General features: G+C 40.7%; 6 protein-coding genes across 6 annotated transcripts; 3 read left to right on the top strand and 3 right to left on the bottom strand.

The window, feature by feature from the left end:
• Positions 1 to 5411: 5411 nt before the first annotated feature.
• Positions 5412 to 5693, bottom strand: GCK72_016218 (uncharacterized protein; the record flags this gene model as incomplete). The annotated part of the gene is made up of 1 exon (XM_053731393.1): positions 5412 to 5693. One exon carries the CDS (start codon positions 5691 to 5693, stop codon positions 5412 to 5414), a length of 282 nt encoding a protein of 93 aa, XP_053586165.1.
• Positions 5694 to 7209: 1516 nt separating this feature from the next.
• Positions 7210 to 8707, top strand: GCK72_016217 (uncharacterized protein; the record flags this gene model as incomplete). Its single annotated transcript, XM_053731392.1, has 6 exons — positions 7210 to 7292; positions 7349 to 7464; positions 7511 to 7630; positions 7675 to 7791; positions 8027 to 8284; positions 8457 to 8707. The coding sequence occupies 6 exons, from the start codon at positions 7210 to 7212 to the stop codon at positions 8705 to 8707; spliced, it is 945 nt and encodes a 314-aa protein (XP_053586164.1).
• A 197-nt stretch (positions 8708 to 8904) lies between these two features.
• On the top strand, positions 8905 to 9857 carry GCK72_016216 (uncharacterized protein; the record flags this gene model as incomplete). The annotated part of the gene is made up of 3 exons (XM_003091263.2): positions 8905 to 8984; positions 9032 to 9273; positions 9319 to 9857. The coding sequence occupies 3 exons, from the start codon at positions 8905 to 8907 to the stop codon at positions 9855 to 9857; spliced, it is 861 nt and encodes a 286-aa protein (XP_003091311.2).
• Positions 9858 to 10987: 1130 nt separating this feature from the next.
• Positions 10988 to 12127, top strand: GCK72_016215 (uncharacterized protein; the record flags this gene model as incomplete). Its single annotated transcript, XM_053731391.1, has 4 exons — positions 10988 to 11070; positions 11125 to 11240; positions 11288 to 11407; positions 11451 to 12127. The coding sequence occupies 4 exons, from the start codon at positions 10988 to 10990 to the stop codon at positions 12125 to 12127; spliced, it is 996 nt and encodes a 331-aa protein (XP_053586163.1).
• Positions 12128 to 12757: 630 nt separating this feature from the next.
• GCK72_016214 (uncharacterized protein) lies at positions 12758 to 13149 on the bottom strand (the record flags this gene model as incomplete). Its single annotated transcript, XM_053731390.1, has 3 exons — positions 12758 to 12906; positions 12955 to 13008; positions 13086 to 13149. The coding sequence occupies 3 exons, from the start codon at positions 13147 to 13149 to the stop codon at positions 12758 to 12760; spliced, it is 267 nt and encodes an 88-aa protein (XP_053586162.1).
• Positions 13150 to 13402: 253 nt separating this feature from the next.
• GCK72_016213 (uncharacterized protein) lies at positions 13403 to 14194 on the bottom strand (the record flags this gene model as incomplete). The annotated part of the gene is made up of 5 exons (XM_053731389.1): positions 13403 to 13542; positions 13605 to 13721; positions 13767 to 13892; positions 13937 to 14052; positions 14103 to 14194. The coding sequence occupies 5 exons, from the start codon at positions 14192 to 14194 to the stop codon at positions 13403 to 13405; spliced, it is 591 nt and encodes a 196-aa protein (XP_053586161.1).
• Between the last annotated feature and the right edge of the window lie 847 nt (positions 14195 to 15041).

Genomic DNA, 15041 nt, shown 5'->3' with positions numbered 1-15041 from the left:
GGTAAAACCAAATTGAATATTGGCGCGTTTCGAAGAACGCGTAGCCAACGCTTCTCAATGATTCACCGATAACGACACAAAGCCAACAACTACTAATTACAGTAACCCAACTCTAAAGATGGATCGTTTCCGGTAAAACCAAATTAAATATTGGCGCGTTTCGAAGAACGCGTAGCCAACGCTTCTCAATGATTCACCGATAACGACACAAACTCAACAACTACTAACTTATAGTAACCCAACTCTAAAATTGTACCGTTTTCGAATGAACCAAATTGAGTATTGGCGAACCAACGCTACTTGATGATTCACCGATCCCGATACAAACTCAACAACTACTAATTACAGTAACCCAACTCTAAAGATGTATCGTTTCCGGTAAAACCAAATTGAATATTGGCGCGTTTCGAAGAACGCGTAGCCAACGCTTCTCAATGATTCACCGATAACGACACAAACTCAACAACTACTAACTTATAGTAACCCAACTCTAAAATTGTACCGTTTTCGAATGAACCAAATTGAGTATTGGCGAACCAACGCTACTTGATGATTCACCGATCCCGACACAAACTCAACAACTACTAATTACAGTAACCCAACTCTAAAGATGTATCGTTTCCGGTAAAACCAAATTGAATATTGGCGCGTTTCGAAGAACGCGTAGCCAACGCTTCTCAATGATTCACCGATAACGACACAAAGCCAACAACTACTAATTACAGTAACCCAACTCTTAAAATGTATCGTTTCCGGTAAAACCAAATTGAATATTGGCGCGTTTCGAAGAACGCGTAGCCAACGCTTCTCAATGATTCACCGATAACGACACAAAGCCAACAACTACTAATTACAGTAACCCAACTCTAAAAACCCCAACTCACCGTTTTTCGCTTTCTTGCCCACCGCATCTCGCACTCGACCTCTCCTCATCCCTCACGACGTTGGTTTCCTCTTGGTCCTCGTCACTTTAGCACTGAAAAAGAAAACACTAATTCGTAATCGTAGTGAGCAAATAGGGAATATAAGGATTAGATAAGTAATGGTCATGGGAATATTTCAAAGATGGTCAGAAGAGAGGCAATAGATGAGTCACCATCCAGTACGGAGAGATAGTGGACGACTGAGCCAAGAAAATAAAGTGAGGAGACTGAGGGACACTGGGAGGAGTCTAGAAAGAAAGCGGCCATCTGCTGGTCAATAGGATAGGACATAAAAAGTGATTATGATGGTCTATTCAACATCACGTTACGCTAAATCCCTAAAAACCCCAACTCACCGTTTTTCGCTTTCTTGCGAACCGTGTCTCGCAGTAGACCACTCCTCCTCCTCTACGACGGCTGGCTTCCTCTCGATCCGCTTCACGTCAACACTGAAAAAGAAAACACTAATTTGTAAACTTAGTAAGCAAATAGGGAATATAAGTATAAGATAAGTAATGGTTATGGAGATACCTCAAAGATGGTCAATAAAAAAGAAACTAGATGAGTCACCATCCAGTACGGAGAAAAAGTGGACGACTGAGCCAAAAAGATAGTGTGAGGGGGACAGTGGGAGGAGTCAAGAAAGAAAGGGGCCATCTGCTGGTCCAGAAAGATAGATTTCCCATGAAGATAAGTGAGCAGGTGGTTTGTGCTAGCATTAATGAGACAATAGAACGGTGTCTATCATGTTGTCTTAAAAAAGGGTAAGAGTGGACTGCTCGGTTGCGAGAGAGAGAGAAAGGGACAACTGACTGTGTTCTACCAGTCTGACCTCATTTGACCTGGCGGCGTGGTCTATTCGTCATCCTCCATTCGATTTCTCACGAAGATAACTGACAGATGGCTGTCAAGTCGAGTGAAGAACAATGAGAATACGGGCCGACTTTTTCACATTTATGATTGATGACTCGCTCTCACCTGCCCCTATGAGTATTGTTTGCGGACCGCTCGCAGATCACCTGACGGAGTCTAACCGGCCACGTTTGGGGTAAGAATTATTGATTTATTTATTTAATTTCAAGAGATAAAGATTTATAAGATACAGAGAAGACTTGAAACATGTCCCTCACGAGACAGTTTCAGGTTAAAAAAAGAGGACAATTCAAGGAGCAATAACAAGGGACAATTATCGGGTTGAATGAGACAAGTGAAATTTCTAAAAACGGGGAAACCGTGTTATATGAATGAGATAAAAGGGGAAAACGAACAAGGCAATAGGAGACACGGGCAGGGAAAAGAAAAAAACTGTGAATATGTACAGTTATAAGGAGAAATGAAAGAAACAATTACAGTAGCGGGCATAAATGAGCACCCCTTCATACTTTTATACGTAACTCTGCTGAATCGTGTCCGTTTTGCATAAACTTTTATTTGAAAGAAAGCCAAAGTATTCAGCAATAAGAAAATATGTTTTTTGAAAAAGTTTCGTCACGGATTTTTTCGATAATCGATTTTTCCTGAACTTGATTTGAAAATTCGAAAAACAACTTTTTATTTTTCTCTTGGAGATATTGAGTTTTTGATGTCAAAATTATGGAAAACACTCAAATAAACACAAAATTATGTTGAATTAGCTTTTCAACTCCTGAGCATCGTGCTAGAGCTCCAGAAGTCAAAAGTAGTGCCCTCGGGGAAATCATCATAACTCATCAAAAAATGCTCCAAATCGATTAAAACATGTACCAAAATACGCGTTTTGAGTTTTTCTACTAACCAACATTAAAAAGTTACAATTTTAGAAAAAATAATTTTTCAAATTTTTTTCAGTCAAAAATTATTTTATTCCCATTTTTCCCAATTTCCGATATTTTCTGGCTATAAAACGTGCATACCTTTCAAAAACTTTATGCAAAGTGCTTTATCACAAATAACAAAACACATGCATGTGTTCCTCGTTGCGTATTTATTGTGAGGACTCGGAGAACTACAGGGTTATGAGGGTACCTTGCCACCGGCAACTTCCCCCCCTTTACAGAAACCGGGCCCCGACCGGTTCGAGTACTCTCACAGATACGACTTACATTCTTCTCCCCTTATCTCACACCACCTAGCCTAAACTCAGTCACACCACCCTAACATCAAAATAATCAAAACGTTGTCTTTAGGAGACCTCAATAATTTTACCCTACTACTAAAACAAACAATTAATTAACAATTTGGATTGTCCACCAAGATGACATCACTGGTGACTCCATTTGTCCTCCTTTATCCGTGGCTCCGAAGTCACCGACTCCTTACTCAGTTGGGCCACCACCACATTCTCCGTCGTCCTCGCCTCCAGGAACTCCAGCAGTTGTTCCCACGTTTTGAACTTTTCGTCCGCACTCGCAGCCGAATCGCTCCACTTTACACGACCGGCAGTTATCCAACTCCGTTTCCAACTTTCCACCAATCCCGATTTTGCACCATCCATTTTGTATGGAATGATCGTGATCTCCTTCACTTCCTCAGCTAACTTTCGCACCAAGTCACCCAACTTTTGGTTCGTCTCCTCGTCCTCCGTGAGCTCTAACAAGAATACGATCGATTCCACATTCGCAAAATCGAATCTATTCTTCCACGTGTTCAGCGCACTTTTCCGATACTCAAAGATGGATTTACCCTTCACGCCGATTCTCGGAGTTATGAGAATCTTCGATTCTCTAATCACCGTCTTCTTTGGCTTCATCCCTTCTTTTTTCTCCTCCGTCACTGTATCCACAGCGATTTCCTTGCTCCTCTCCGCAGTTTTTCCGGAAGGTTTCGTGTTTTCCACCCGGATTCCCAGATTTCCCACCATGAAAACCTTCTTCTCCTCACTACTCGTCGCATCTCTTTTTGCTTTCTTCTGTTGCACATCCATTCTTTCCTGTTTCCACTCCACCGAAACTCCAATACTTTCGAATGCGTTCGTTCCAAGCAGCATTATTTCGGCATCGTTCTCAACGAGCTGAAAAACTACTTCCGCCTTCCTATCTCTCACTTGAATCGGTACTTCGATTTGCTGAATGATACGCATCTTCTTTTTCGAAGTATCGATCACTTCGAAGCTCGGTTTCCCTAACCTTTTCACCACGTCCACCCAATTTCGGCAACCCTTCTTCAGTCCATCCCATGCTCCAGTTGACATCACCGACACCGCGGCTCCACTGTCGATCACCATTCTCCGCTCTTGTCCCAGCAACTTAACCGTCTCCACAGCTACTTTGCCTACACCTTCTCCTTTTCCTCTTACTTCCACACTTTGCACTGGCTTCGATGGGCATTGACGCGCCAGGTGTCCCACACCTCCACACGAAAAACATTTCTGCTCCATCCAGTACCGGTTTTCCCCACTTTCTTTTTCCGCCACATCTTTCTCGCCGTCATTTTCAGCTTTTGGACGTTCCTTCCAGCATTCAGAATATCGACTCTTCTGGCAATTTCCACGACGCTGTTCGTTTTCTTGTTGCAGCACGATATCTTTCAGATGATCGTACTGTTCTTCCAACGATAACTCGAAACGCTTCATTATGAGCATTTTGTGCAACGTCTCATCTGCGCGTGCCGCTTTCATCAGCTTTGTTGTTCTCATCTGAGACAACGTCTCCTGCTTCACCTCCGGGAACGCCTTCCTCGACCACTTCTCTACTTCCACGAGATACTCCCACATCTTCTGGTCCGACCTCTTCTCCAGCCCTTCAAACTCGTTCAACGCTTCGATCTTGCTATCTCCTTGTCGCTTTCGCAGCTTTTGCTCAAACTCTTCGAACAGCGACTGTATCGATCTTCTTTTTTCGGCAGTGTTTTGAACAGTGACTTAGCTGCCCCTTTCAAAAACTTTCCCTCCAAGATTGCGACCAGCTCGTAATCATTCTCCGTAACATGGTTGTACTTCAACAAGAATGCCCGTTTGAACTCTTTGAACTCGCCTGTCCCATCAAACGTTTTTGGCTCCGGTAATGCCGACGACTTCAACATCCTGTTCATACATTGCATCATATCGTTGACTTCGCTACTTCCAGAGTGACTCAACGTTTTCCTGCTAAACGCGTCTTCTCCTCCTTTCTTCCTGCTCCTCTCATCGTTTCTCTCGATGTCCCAATTTTCCACCCTCTCGCACCAGCTTCTGCTTCCCTGGACTTCATCCCACAGGCCATTCGGCTTGCGTTCCTGCCGCTCCAGCGTATTCCTCAGTTGTTTCAGCGCCTTCTCCAGCTTACTGACCTGAATCTCAGCCACCTCCTTTTCTTTCTGGACTTTCCGGATTTGCTCCCCGAGCATCTCCCTTTCTTCATTCCAGCACTCCGTCAACACTTTCATCTCGTATTGCACTTGCTGCAATTCCAGATTTACTTTTCCCACGGACCATTCCGCTTCTTCACCTTCCGCTGCCTTCGCACACGCCTCTCTCAACTCTTCCACCGATTCGAGCTTGAACTCTCTCATAACTCGAATCACCGATCGCGGTCATTCATCTCCTCCGATTTCTTCGAACTTTTCCAACAACTCTCTGTGGAAAATTCTCATCGGCTCCAGAATCGCATCCGCCTCCTGTTCGCTGCATTTTGTTGTCAACTCCCCGAGTTGCAACTTTGTCTCGTCCTCCACTTTGACGCTGCTAGCGATAAGTTTAGTGAACTTCTTCACTTTCTTTCTTCTCTCCTTCACGCTCATTTGAGTTTCCACAACAATCATCCGATCGTCGTCCACTTTCGACGTTGACTTCTTCGACGATGTTTTGTCGCTCATCTTCTGCGTTGTTGTCCGTAAACTAAGTTTCTATTCAAAAACTGTCTACTTTTCGTTGATTTTCAATCGACGAAGATTACTTCGATTCTTCGGAGAATTCTTCAAGTTTCCCCGTTATCCAACGAAAGAAACTGCCAAAAACCAGTAAATAATTCCTCCGTTTATTCAAACAGAAGAAAAATAAACCAGAAAAGAACAGAAAACAAGGAAGAGTAACGAAAAATTGAGAAAAACGGTTCGGCCCCCAAGTTGCCCGCGTACGAATACGGGGTGATAGGGTCCTGATAAAATAAGACGACAAATACACAGTTTCTTACAATAAATTTACTTTATTGCAAGAAAATACAATAAGAGAGCGTAACTTACAAAACAAAAGTCAAAAGCACAAACGCTAAAATTAGAACTAACTCTGAAAGCCAACCGACTTCAGAAAACTACTTTTGCCACGTGGAGTACACGTGCCCACGTGAACTGACGCGCTGAGGTTACGGTAGGCGCGTGAGCCTTTGGCGGAGTGTCGTTGCGTATTTATTGTGAGGACTCGGAGAACTACAGGGTTATGAGGGTACCTTGCCACCGGCAACTCTCTCCTTTCCGGAAAATTCGAATATACCAGTCGTTCAATCTTTTTTTGAATTTAGATTTGGACTCACTAACCAGTATTTTTCAGGTTCTTTGAATGCTAAAAAATTATCATCTCGCTGTCTTGCTTGTAAAATACAAAAAGAGTTTTATACAAAAGACAAATTCAACATTAGATTTGCTTTTGTAGCTGTGGCTTTCAGCTATCCTAAATTTTTTTCAGGTGACTAATATCGTTATCTTCCATATTTTCAGTACTTTTTTTCAGATCAAGATATCTACCTAGGCACCGAAGAATTCATATCTGAATATGGTTATCAGACTAAACAGTACGAAAACAACTCACGACTTACTCCGTATTTTGTCATCGAAATTGTCATCGAATTCCCTTTGCAATGCTAAATTTTCCCACTTTTTTTTGCATTTTTTCCAGGTATCACAAAAGAATTATAATTGGTTTTTTCATCTTTTTCAAACTTACAACCCATAGGAATCATCAAAATGAAGCACTTTAAGTGAAAAAATAATAACTTTTTTGGAACCTTTTTAAGTTTTTGCCCAGTCCACATGATGGGCGAGAAGAGAAAGTGACCACCGCTTTAGACCACTCCAGAGGTAGTGCCCTACTTTTTTCCGGTTGAGATCGTCATTTAACAAAGAATATTAGAGATAAAATTATTATTTTATTAAAAGAGAGATAGAAGGAACATTAAAAATGATAAAAATAAGAAGAAAACATAACGAGTGGTCTAACATAAAGATAGAGCAAACAAGTCACCACCATGATTTTTTAATTCTTCGATGATGACAAAACTTGAGTTCATATCACGAAACCAATAATCTTGCATCATTTTTCACTCGGCAAAAAGACGCTGACGCTGATAACTATGTCTTATAAAAAGACAGACTGTTTTGTCATTCTCATGCTTCTAAGATGCTTCGCTTTATTCTAGCTCTTTCACTTATCCACTCGGTTATTGGACAATGTAATCCAAATGACAAGTTGATTGGAGATTTGTGAGTTTTCTACTGGTTTTGTCATAAAAAACTTTAAAAAAAGAAAAAACATTCAGATGCTACACCGTATCCACTTCTAAGCAGACCCCCGAAGAATCTGAAGGTATTTGTCTCGTGTCTGGTCGTTATCTCGCCGTTATTCATACCTCCATTCAAGCTAACTTTCTGGCTAGTAAGTGTACTTTTTTATTCGATCTTTATTATTCGGAAATTTTCAGCTCTCGTCAAAGCTCAAACCGGTGCAGATAAATTTTGGATTGGCTTGCACCGCGTATCAGGGACCTCGAATTTCCGATGGACTGACGGAACACCTATGACATGGAGTAACTTTGATTCGAGTAGGGTGTTCCAGCGGGGTATTTTTATAGTTGAATTTTGACAGGCTTACCAAAGGACGAACATTATGTTGCTGAAAGTACGAGTAATGGAAAATGGCAGACAGTTGATGAGGCACATGAGTTTTACTACGTTTGCAGTTACACTCCAAAATATTCGACTCGTTAGTTTTATAATTTTTGACAGTATATCGGGAGTAGCCAGGTTCTCAGTTTGAAATCATTATAAATTGCTACCAGGTATTAAGGACAACTTGATTAGGCCTATCCCGCACTTTGCCTAATCAAGTTGTCCTTAATACCTGGTAGCAATTTGGAATGATTTCAAATTTAGAACCCCTTGAGGTTCCCTTGTTAGGCAATATTCCAGGATTCCAACACACTATAAAACATTTCCAGCCGTCTACAAATCTACCGCTCGTCCAACTACTGTTCCTCCAACTACTGTTCCAACAACAAGACCTCAAGTCACCCGTTCCCCGACCACAGGAAAATGTCTCGACAATCAAGACATAGAGATTCAGGGTGGATGTTATAAGTTTGTGCCGTTGAAGTTGACTTTCGAGGATGCACGGAACTGGTGTCACTATCGAAATCCGGTGACTGCTAGCTATTTGGCATATGTGCCAAATCAAACGGTCGACAAGTCATTAGCGGGTGAGTTGGTTTTTAGTGCTTACACTTATTAGCTTGCCACATTGAGAAATATCTCTTTTTCTCTAAGTCGCTTAATTTCGCACACAATTTTTTTTAGAATTTAGGTAGGGCGCGGTTGCAAAAAGCGTGCCTTGTTGATATCACTAATAATCAATTTTTATATTTCTTCCAGCCTATGCCCGTTCGGAATTTGAAACCGATGATGGAAACTTCTGGATTGGTCTCAGTAGATCCTCAGGGAGCTCCTGGAAATGGGACAACGGATTGCCCGTTGGATTCACTAATTTTGGAACTCGTACAGGACAAAACTATGCGGCAGAGAGTATTGTCAATGGGAAATGGGACACTTTTAATGACGAGGAGAAGAACTTCTTCGTGTGCAGTTATAACCCTGCATCCCCACCAACATTCCCACCATTTTAAATTTCAGGTCGATTTTTTCTATTCGAGACCCCGAATAACTCTTATATTACCACTTCAGTTTTTTTGACCTTCTCGTATTTGTATAAGCATAATAAAAGTGAATTTTTGGTTTTTGATGAGTTTTGGTGCACCTGAATCAACACAAACGTCTCTTTGTATAAAACAAGCACCGAATAAGTGCTAAGTACACTATCCAGATGCTAATTCTACTCTTAGCCCTTTTTCCAACAGTTTTCAGTCAATGTTTTCTGGGAGATGATGCATATATTGGTGGACTGTAAGTTGGAAAACTATATTTAAAATATCAGATTTTCTTTTTATCAGATGTTATACAACATCCAACTACAAAACGACATACCAGACCGCTCAACTAACATGCCACTGGAAATCTCAAAATTTGGCTGTAATACAGAATAGTTTGCAGGCAAACTATCTAGCAAGTCTTGTTCATCGGCTCACTAATGAGCAAGACGGAAAATTCTGGATTGGATTGTCTCGCCAATCGGTTGGCTCCAGATATCAGTGGGATGACGGGACACCACTCACCTGGTCGAACTTTGATTCAAGTAATGTTGGATTTCAATAAGAAATCGCAATAGTTTTTTTTTCAGAATACACCCAAAACAAACTAAATGTAGTGGAGAGTACAACAAATGGAAAATGGCAAACTGTAGATGTGCAAGAATCTCATTATTTCGTGTGCAGTTATGATCCAAGTAAATACTCAACAACTCTGGAACCTCCTAGCACGTACTACCCGGATAGCAGTACAGTACCACCAGTGTCGGAAAGCACCTATTATCCATGGTCCACGGATTACCCGGACGTCTCAACTAGCTATCCTCCATATGGATCAACTGATTACCCTTGGGGAACCACAGACTACCCTTGGGGAACCACAGACTACCCTTGGGGAACCACAGACTACCCTTGGGGAACCACAGACTACCCTTGGGGAACCACAGATTACCCGTCTTCTGACAGTACTGATTACCCTTGGTGGTCTACCAACTATCCGCCATATGGATCCACTGACTACCCCGACTGGTCCACTACATACTCTCCATTTGGAACAACTGACTATCCGATGTCTTCCAGATTTAACAAGGTGCCCAACTCCAAGTCATTGAAAAAATTGTTGAGATTATAAGAATTATGGTAATAAATGATAAGTCTTCATCGATCAAACTACATACTTCTTTCCTTGAGAATTGAGTTGACCTTATGCAAACATAACACCGAATTGAAATAATTTTAATTCTGGTTACCAATAAGTGAGCATCTGAATCAACATACACAGTTTCTCGCACAACTTTTGCAGGAAAAATATTCATATACTATGCAGACTAGAAACTATAAAAACCACAAAAAAACGACTAGGTCTCTAGAACTCCCTCGCTTTTGCAGTGTTTGTCGAAATCTAACCGAGTTATAGGGATTTTAATTTAGTGGCCTGGAAACCAGAAAATCGGAAAGGTAGGCCACGTGCAGTTACCGTAAATACTGTATTATAACTGCACCTGTAATAGAACGGCACTTGTATTATAACGGCACCCCATCTACACTCAGAATTCATGAATATGATAAGCCCGGTGTTTTTTCTTGGTTCTGATTAGAAGTTGCGTGGTTAGTAACTTCTAGATCACCCAAGAACGTCCAAAAAAGTTTTTCGTTTAATTTCAATGAGTTTTTGAAACTACAAAATTTCTCTCGGATGCAGTTGAAAAATATAACGGCATGCCGTTATAATACAGTATATACGGTATTACACTTTTCTGAAAGCTCTTAACGAGACAAGTGTATTTGTGTAAGTTTCACAGATCCTGTGTAAAATCATACAAAGTTATAACGATTTTAAATTGGTGGTCTAAAAAGCCAAAAAATTGAAAGTTAGGCCATGAGCCGTGATTATACTTAACGACGTGAATCTAGCTGTGTAAGTTTCACACCTCCTGTGTCAAATCATACAAGGTTACAGCGATTTGAAGTTGATGGTCTCACACAACTTTTGCGGAAAAATATTCGTCTTGACTACAAACTATAAAACAACACCGTAAGACTTCCCACGCTTTGGCAATGCTTATCTAAAACGCATTATCTGAAACGCCCTAGATTTTTCAGATTTTGGGCGTAAACAGTTCACGAACTAGACTATTTGCATGACAAAACTTGATTCGAGTTCATATCACACTCCCCGGAAAGTCGGTCACACCCTGTGCTCACTGATAACGTCATCTTATAAATTGAACGGTTTGTGTTGTGGCTTCTCAAGTTTCAAAGATGCTTCGTTTCATTCTAGCTCTTTCACTCATCCACTCGGTTGTTGGTCAATGCAATCAAAATGATAGGCTGATTGGAGATTTGTGAGTTAATTTCATGAAAAATTAGAGTCTTGACTTCCTATTCCAACAATCCAGATGCTATTCCGTGTCTACCCAAAAAGTGAGTGCCGAAAATGCTGGAAGTCTTTGCTTACTGTACAATCAATATCTTGCCGTCATTCATACCACTCTTCAAGCTAACTTTTTGGCTTGTATGTTTTTTCGTCATTCCTTATTAATTCATATATTTCCATTACAGCCATCGTCCGCTCTCAGACCGGTGCAGACAAGTTCTGGATTGGTTTGCGCCGCGCATCACTGAACTCGCGATTCCAGTGGAGTGATGGCACAACTATGACGTGGAGCAACTTTGATTCAAGTAAGGTGTACTCGAAAATATCATGAATTCAATTTTGACACAGGTTTACCAAAGAACGACTACTACGTTGCTGAAAGTACTACTAATGGAAAATGGCAGACAGTTAATGGAGGGCAACAGCTCTACTACGTTTGCAGCTACACTCCAGGAAGTGTTACAGGAATTCCGGTTTCCTACCCACCATCCGAAACGCCAGCAGTCTCGTACCCAGCTAGCGGAGCACCAGTATCTTATCCACCATCCGGAGCGCCAGTCTCGTACCCACCAACTGGTGTTCCAGTGTCTTACCCCGCCTCGGAAGGCCCGGTTTCGTATCCACCATCAGGAGCACCAGTCTCCTACCAACCAACTGGAGAACCCGTCTCTTATCCAGCTTCTGGAGCCCCTGTCTCCTACCCAGCCTCCGAAACGCCAGCAGTATCATACCCAGCTAGCGGAGCACCAGTATCTTATCCACCATCAGGAGCGCCCGTCTCTTATCCAGCCAGCGGTGCTCCAGTTTCATATCCGGCTTCTGAAATGCCCGTCTCCTACCCAGCCAGCGGAGCACCAGTTTCTTATCCACCATCCGGAGCATCAGTATCCTATCCAGCTTCTGGAGCACCAGTTTCATACCCGGCATCTGGAGCTCCAGTATCTTATCCAGCCAGTGGAGCTCCAGTTTCATACCCAGCATATACTCCTGATAACTATCCATCTTACGCACCAACTGTTATGTAATTTGATTTGTATCTTTGGTTTGAATAAAATATTGTTGCAATGGAAAATATATGTTCTGATAGTGAGTTTAATTGCATTGTACTTAACGAGAATCTGGAGGGAAAGAATAGGATTCATTCATCAAAGTGCACACATTATTTTACAACTACTTTCGGTTTAAAATTGTTTATAATTCTAGATAGGAAGGGCTAACATCATTAGCAAAATTAAATGTTTAAACCATTCTTAGTAAAATTGATATCAAAAAATGTCACAACAAAACAGCAAATCGGAAAAAAATAAACATTTGAATTTGCCTCCAAGTCTAGTGGAACGATTTTGATGTTATTACTCTCCGTGTCCCATCTTTTGTTGCAGAGGGACCTGACAAATAGAACGCAAGTCTACAATAATCTGAATAATATAGGTAGATACTTTGCGGGAATTTAATATTATTTTTTCCAGTCATGGAGACGTTGTTTTTCTATTATCACGGCAGTCTCTAACAAATCTTATCAACATGTTTAAAAATGATATCATTTAAACTTTCCCTACTGTAGAAATTCAAGTTTTTCATCGTGTGTACTTTATACTTTTAATGCACAAACAAGGAAAGAAATTCTTATAAAAACTGTGTAGTGTTTATTCAAATCAACATGACGTAGTTGATGACGACGTCGTTGAAGTAGAAGCAGTAGAACCATCGGTGGTAGAACTATCGGTGGTAGAACCATCGGTGGACCATCCCGTTGAGGATGTCGTTCCAGATGATGTTGAAGTATCATAAGAGGATGATGTGGCTGTAATCAATTCAAAAAATTATTTATTTCAGAGACTCGGAGGCATACTGCTTGTGTAGCAGGGACTTGAGCTGGTGGTCGCTGATGGGGTTTGTGTAGAGGCTGAAATAATTGCTACATTTAGAAAATACTGTCAGTTATGCACAAAAATTGTTTCATTTTGAAAATCTAAGACTTACTGCTGTCTGGCGAATAGTCGGAAGTTGAGCTGAAGGTTGATGATTGTGTAGAGCCTAAAACCATTTTTACATCTAGAAAATACTAGGAAGAGTATGGATAAGAAGATAAGAAAACATTTGATTAAAGAAATATTCTACGAATACTAATCTATATTTTGTTAGGAAGAGTTTGGAGCAACCTTTAAAGCTGTCTTTAAAGATTAAAAAAAAACATTTAACTAAAGAAATATTCTACAAATAGTTAGCAGTTTTCAAAAAATATTTTCTTAGGCCACCTGCGAACGTTCGCCGTGCCTCTATTACAAGTATTACGGTATCTAAGACTTACTGCTGTCTGTCGGATAGTCGGAAGTTGAGCCGGAGCTTGATGATTGGGTTTGGGTAGAGGCTGGCCAATCAGTAGAAGTAGTAGATCCATCTGTATAATACCCGGTGGTAGTTGGTCCAGCGGTTCCAGCTGAAATTTAAAATGATAAAGCACAGAATTTTGAGAGAAATTTTTATTTTCACAGAACTCACGTGTAACCTTCCTTGGATCATAGCTACAAACAAAGAATAATGCTTCCTGTCCGTTCATAGTACGCCATTTTCCATTCAATACACTCTCAGCGACATTCAAGTTATCTTTCGGGAAATCTAAATGAAATTTAGTTGATTTTCCAAATTAATAGATCAGCTCACTCGAATCAAAGTTGCTCCACGACATTGTGGTTCCATCATCCCATTGGAACCTGGAATTCAGAGATGGGCGGCTCAAACCAATCCAGAACAACGCTTCGTTAGACCCGGTTTTTGTGCGGACCAGGGCTGAAAATTTGCGATTTTATTAAGATCCTGAAAATCTTTCTTACAAGCCAAAAAGTTCGACTGGAGAGTGGTATGAATCACTCCAAGGTTTTTGTTGAGTCCGTAGCAGTAGCTTTGAGCATTTTGGAAGGAGAGTTGTTGGTTGTAGATAGTATAGCATCTGGAATATTTAAAATTTAAAAAATCTCAATTTTTGAATTGAAAACTCACAAATCTCCAATATAACTATCCTCTGTTGAGCTGCATTGTCCTTCCACCGAGTAGATCAAGAATGCAGAAAAAATGAGGGTCACGATCAACATCTGAAAACCTATGAAAACGTATTAATTGCGGTTATCATCTAAAAGTTAATGCGTCGAATGTTATTCTTTGAGATTATTTCCACACTAATGACGTGTTTTGGGTGTTTGAAAATGTCAGTGATCATGGAAGACAAATGACAAATTAGAAAAAGTTTTATGACCCATTTTTATAGCAATTAGGTGTGCAGATAATAGTTTTGCAATCGGAAACTTTGAACATTTGATAGTTGAAATATAATGAATGGTCTAAAGCCTCAAGTTGGGGGGGGGGGGGGAAGTAGAAAATAAGTATAAAATAATATAAGCCACAACATTATTAAGAAGCGGCTCATAAAACTGACAGGAATCGAGTCATAAATTGGGGAGAAGGGAAAGAGACTGATAAAACAGAGCTAAGCACTTTCAGCCATCACTTTTATGATTTAGAGATTTAAAAATAGGTCTTTGGGGTTTTTGTGCATTGTCTATAGTACTCATTTAATGACCTTGTTAGGCAACAATTATGGTTTCAGAACCAAAATGTTGAAATGAATATTGAAAATTGTGCCTAACTTCAATTCAAGGTCATTAAAGGTGTACTAACTAGGGAAAGCCTCCAGGTGACCGTGGAGTTACGGGTCGTGACCTATATTATTGGAAAGCTGAGAGAACGCTGATTTCAAATATCTATTCAATTTTTGCCCTCGAGATCTGGTATTCGAGAAAAAGTAAGGTCAACTCTGTTTTTTTCATAGAATAATGTATGTGTACCTGCGGTCGGAAACGGTCGGAAACCCGCTGAGAGCGATCGCAGGTGAGGGCATTTTGCTGTCGCTAAAGTTTGTCGCTATTTTCGATCATTTTTGTT

Source organism: Caenorhabditis remanei, chromosome IV (assembly GCF_010183535.1).
Source record: "Caenorhabditis remanei strain PX506 chromosome IV, whole genome shotgun sequence".
NCBI lineage: Eukaryota > Metazoa > Nematoda > Chromadorea > Rhabditida > Rhabditidae > Caenorhabditis > Caenorhabditis remanei.
Note: the sequence above shows the minus strand (reverse complement) of the source record. Positions and strands in the feature narration are given on the sequence as shown.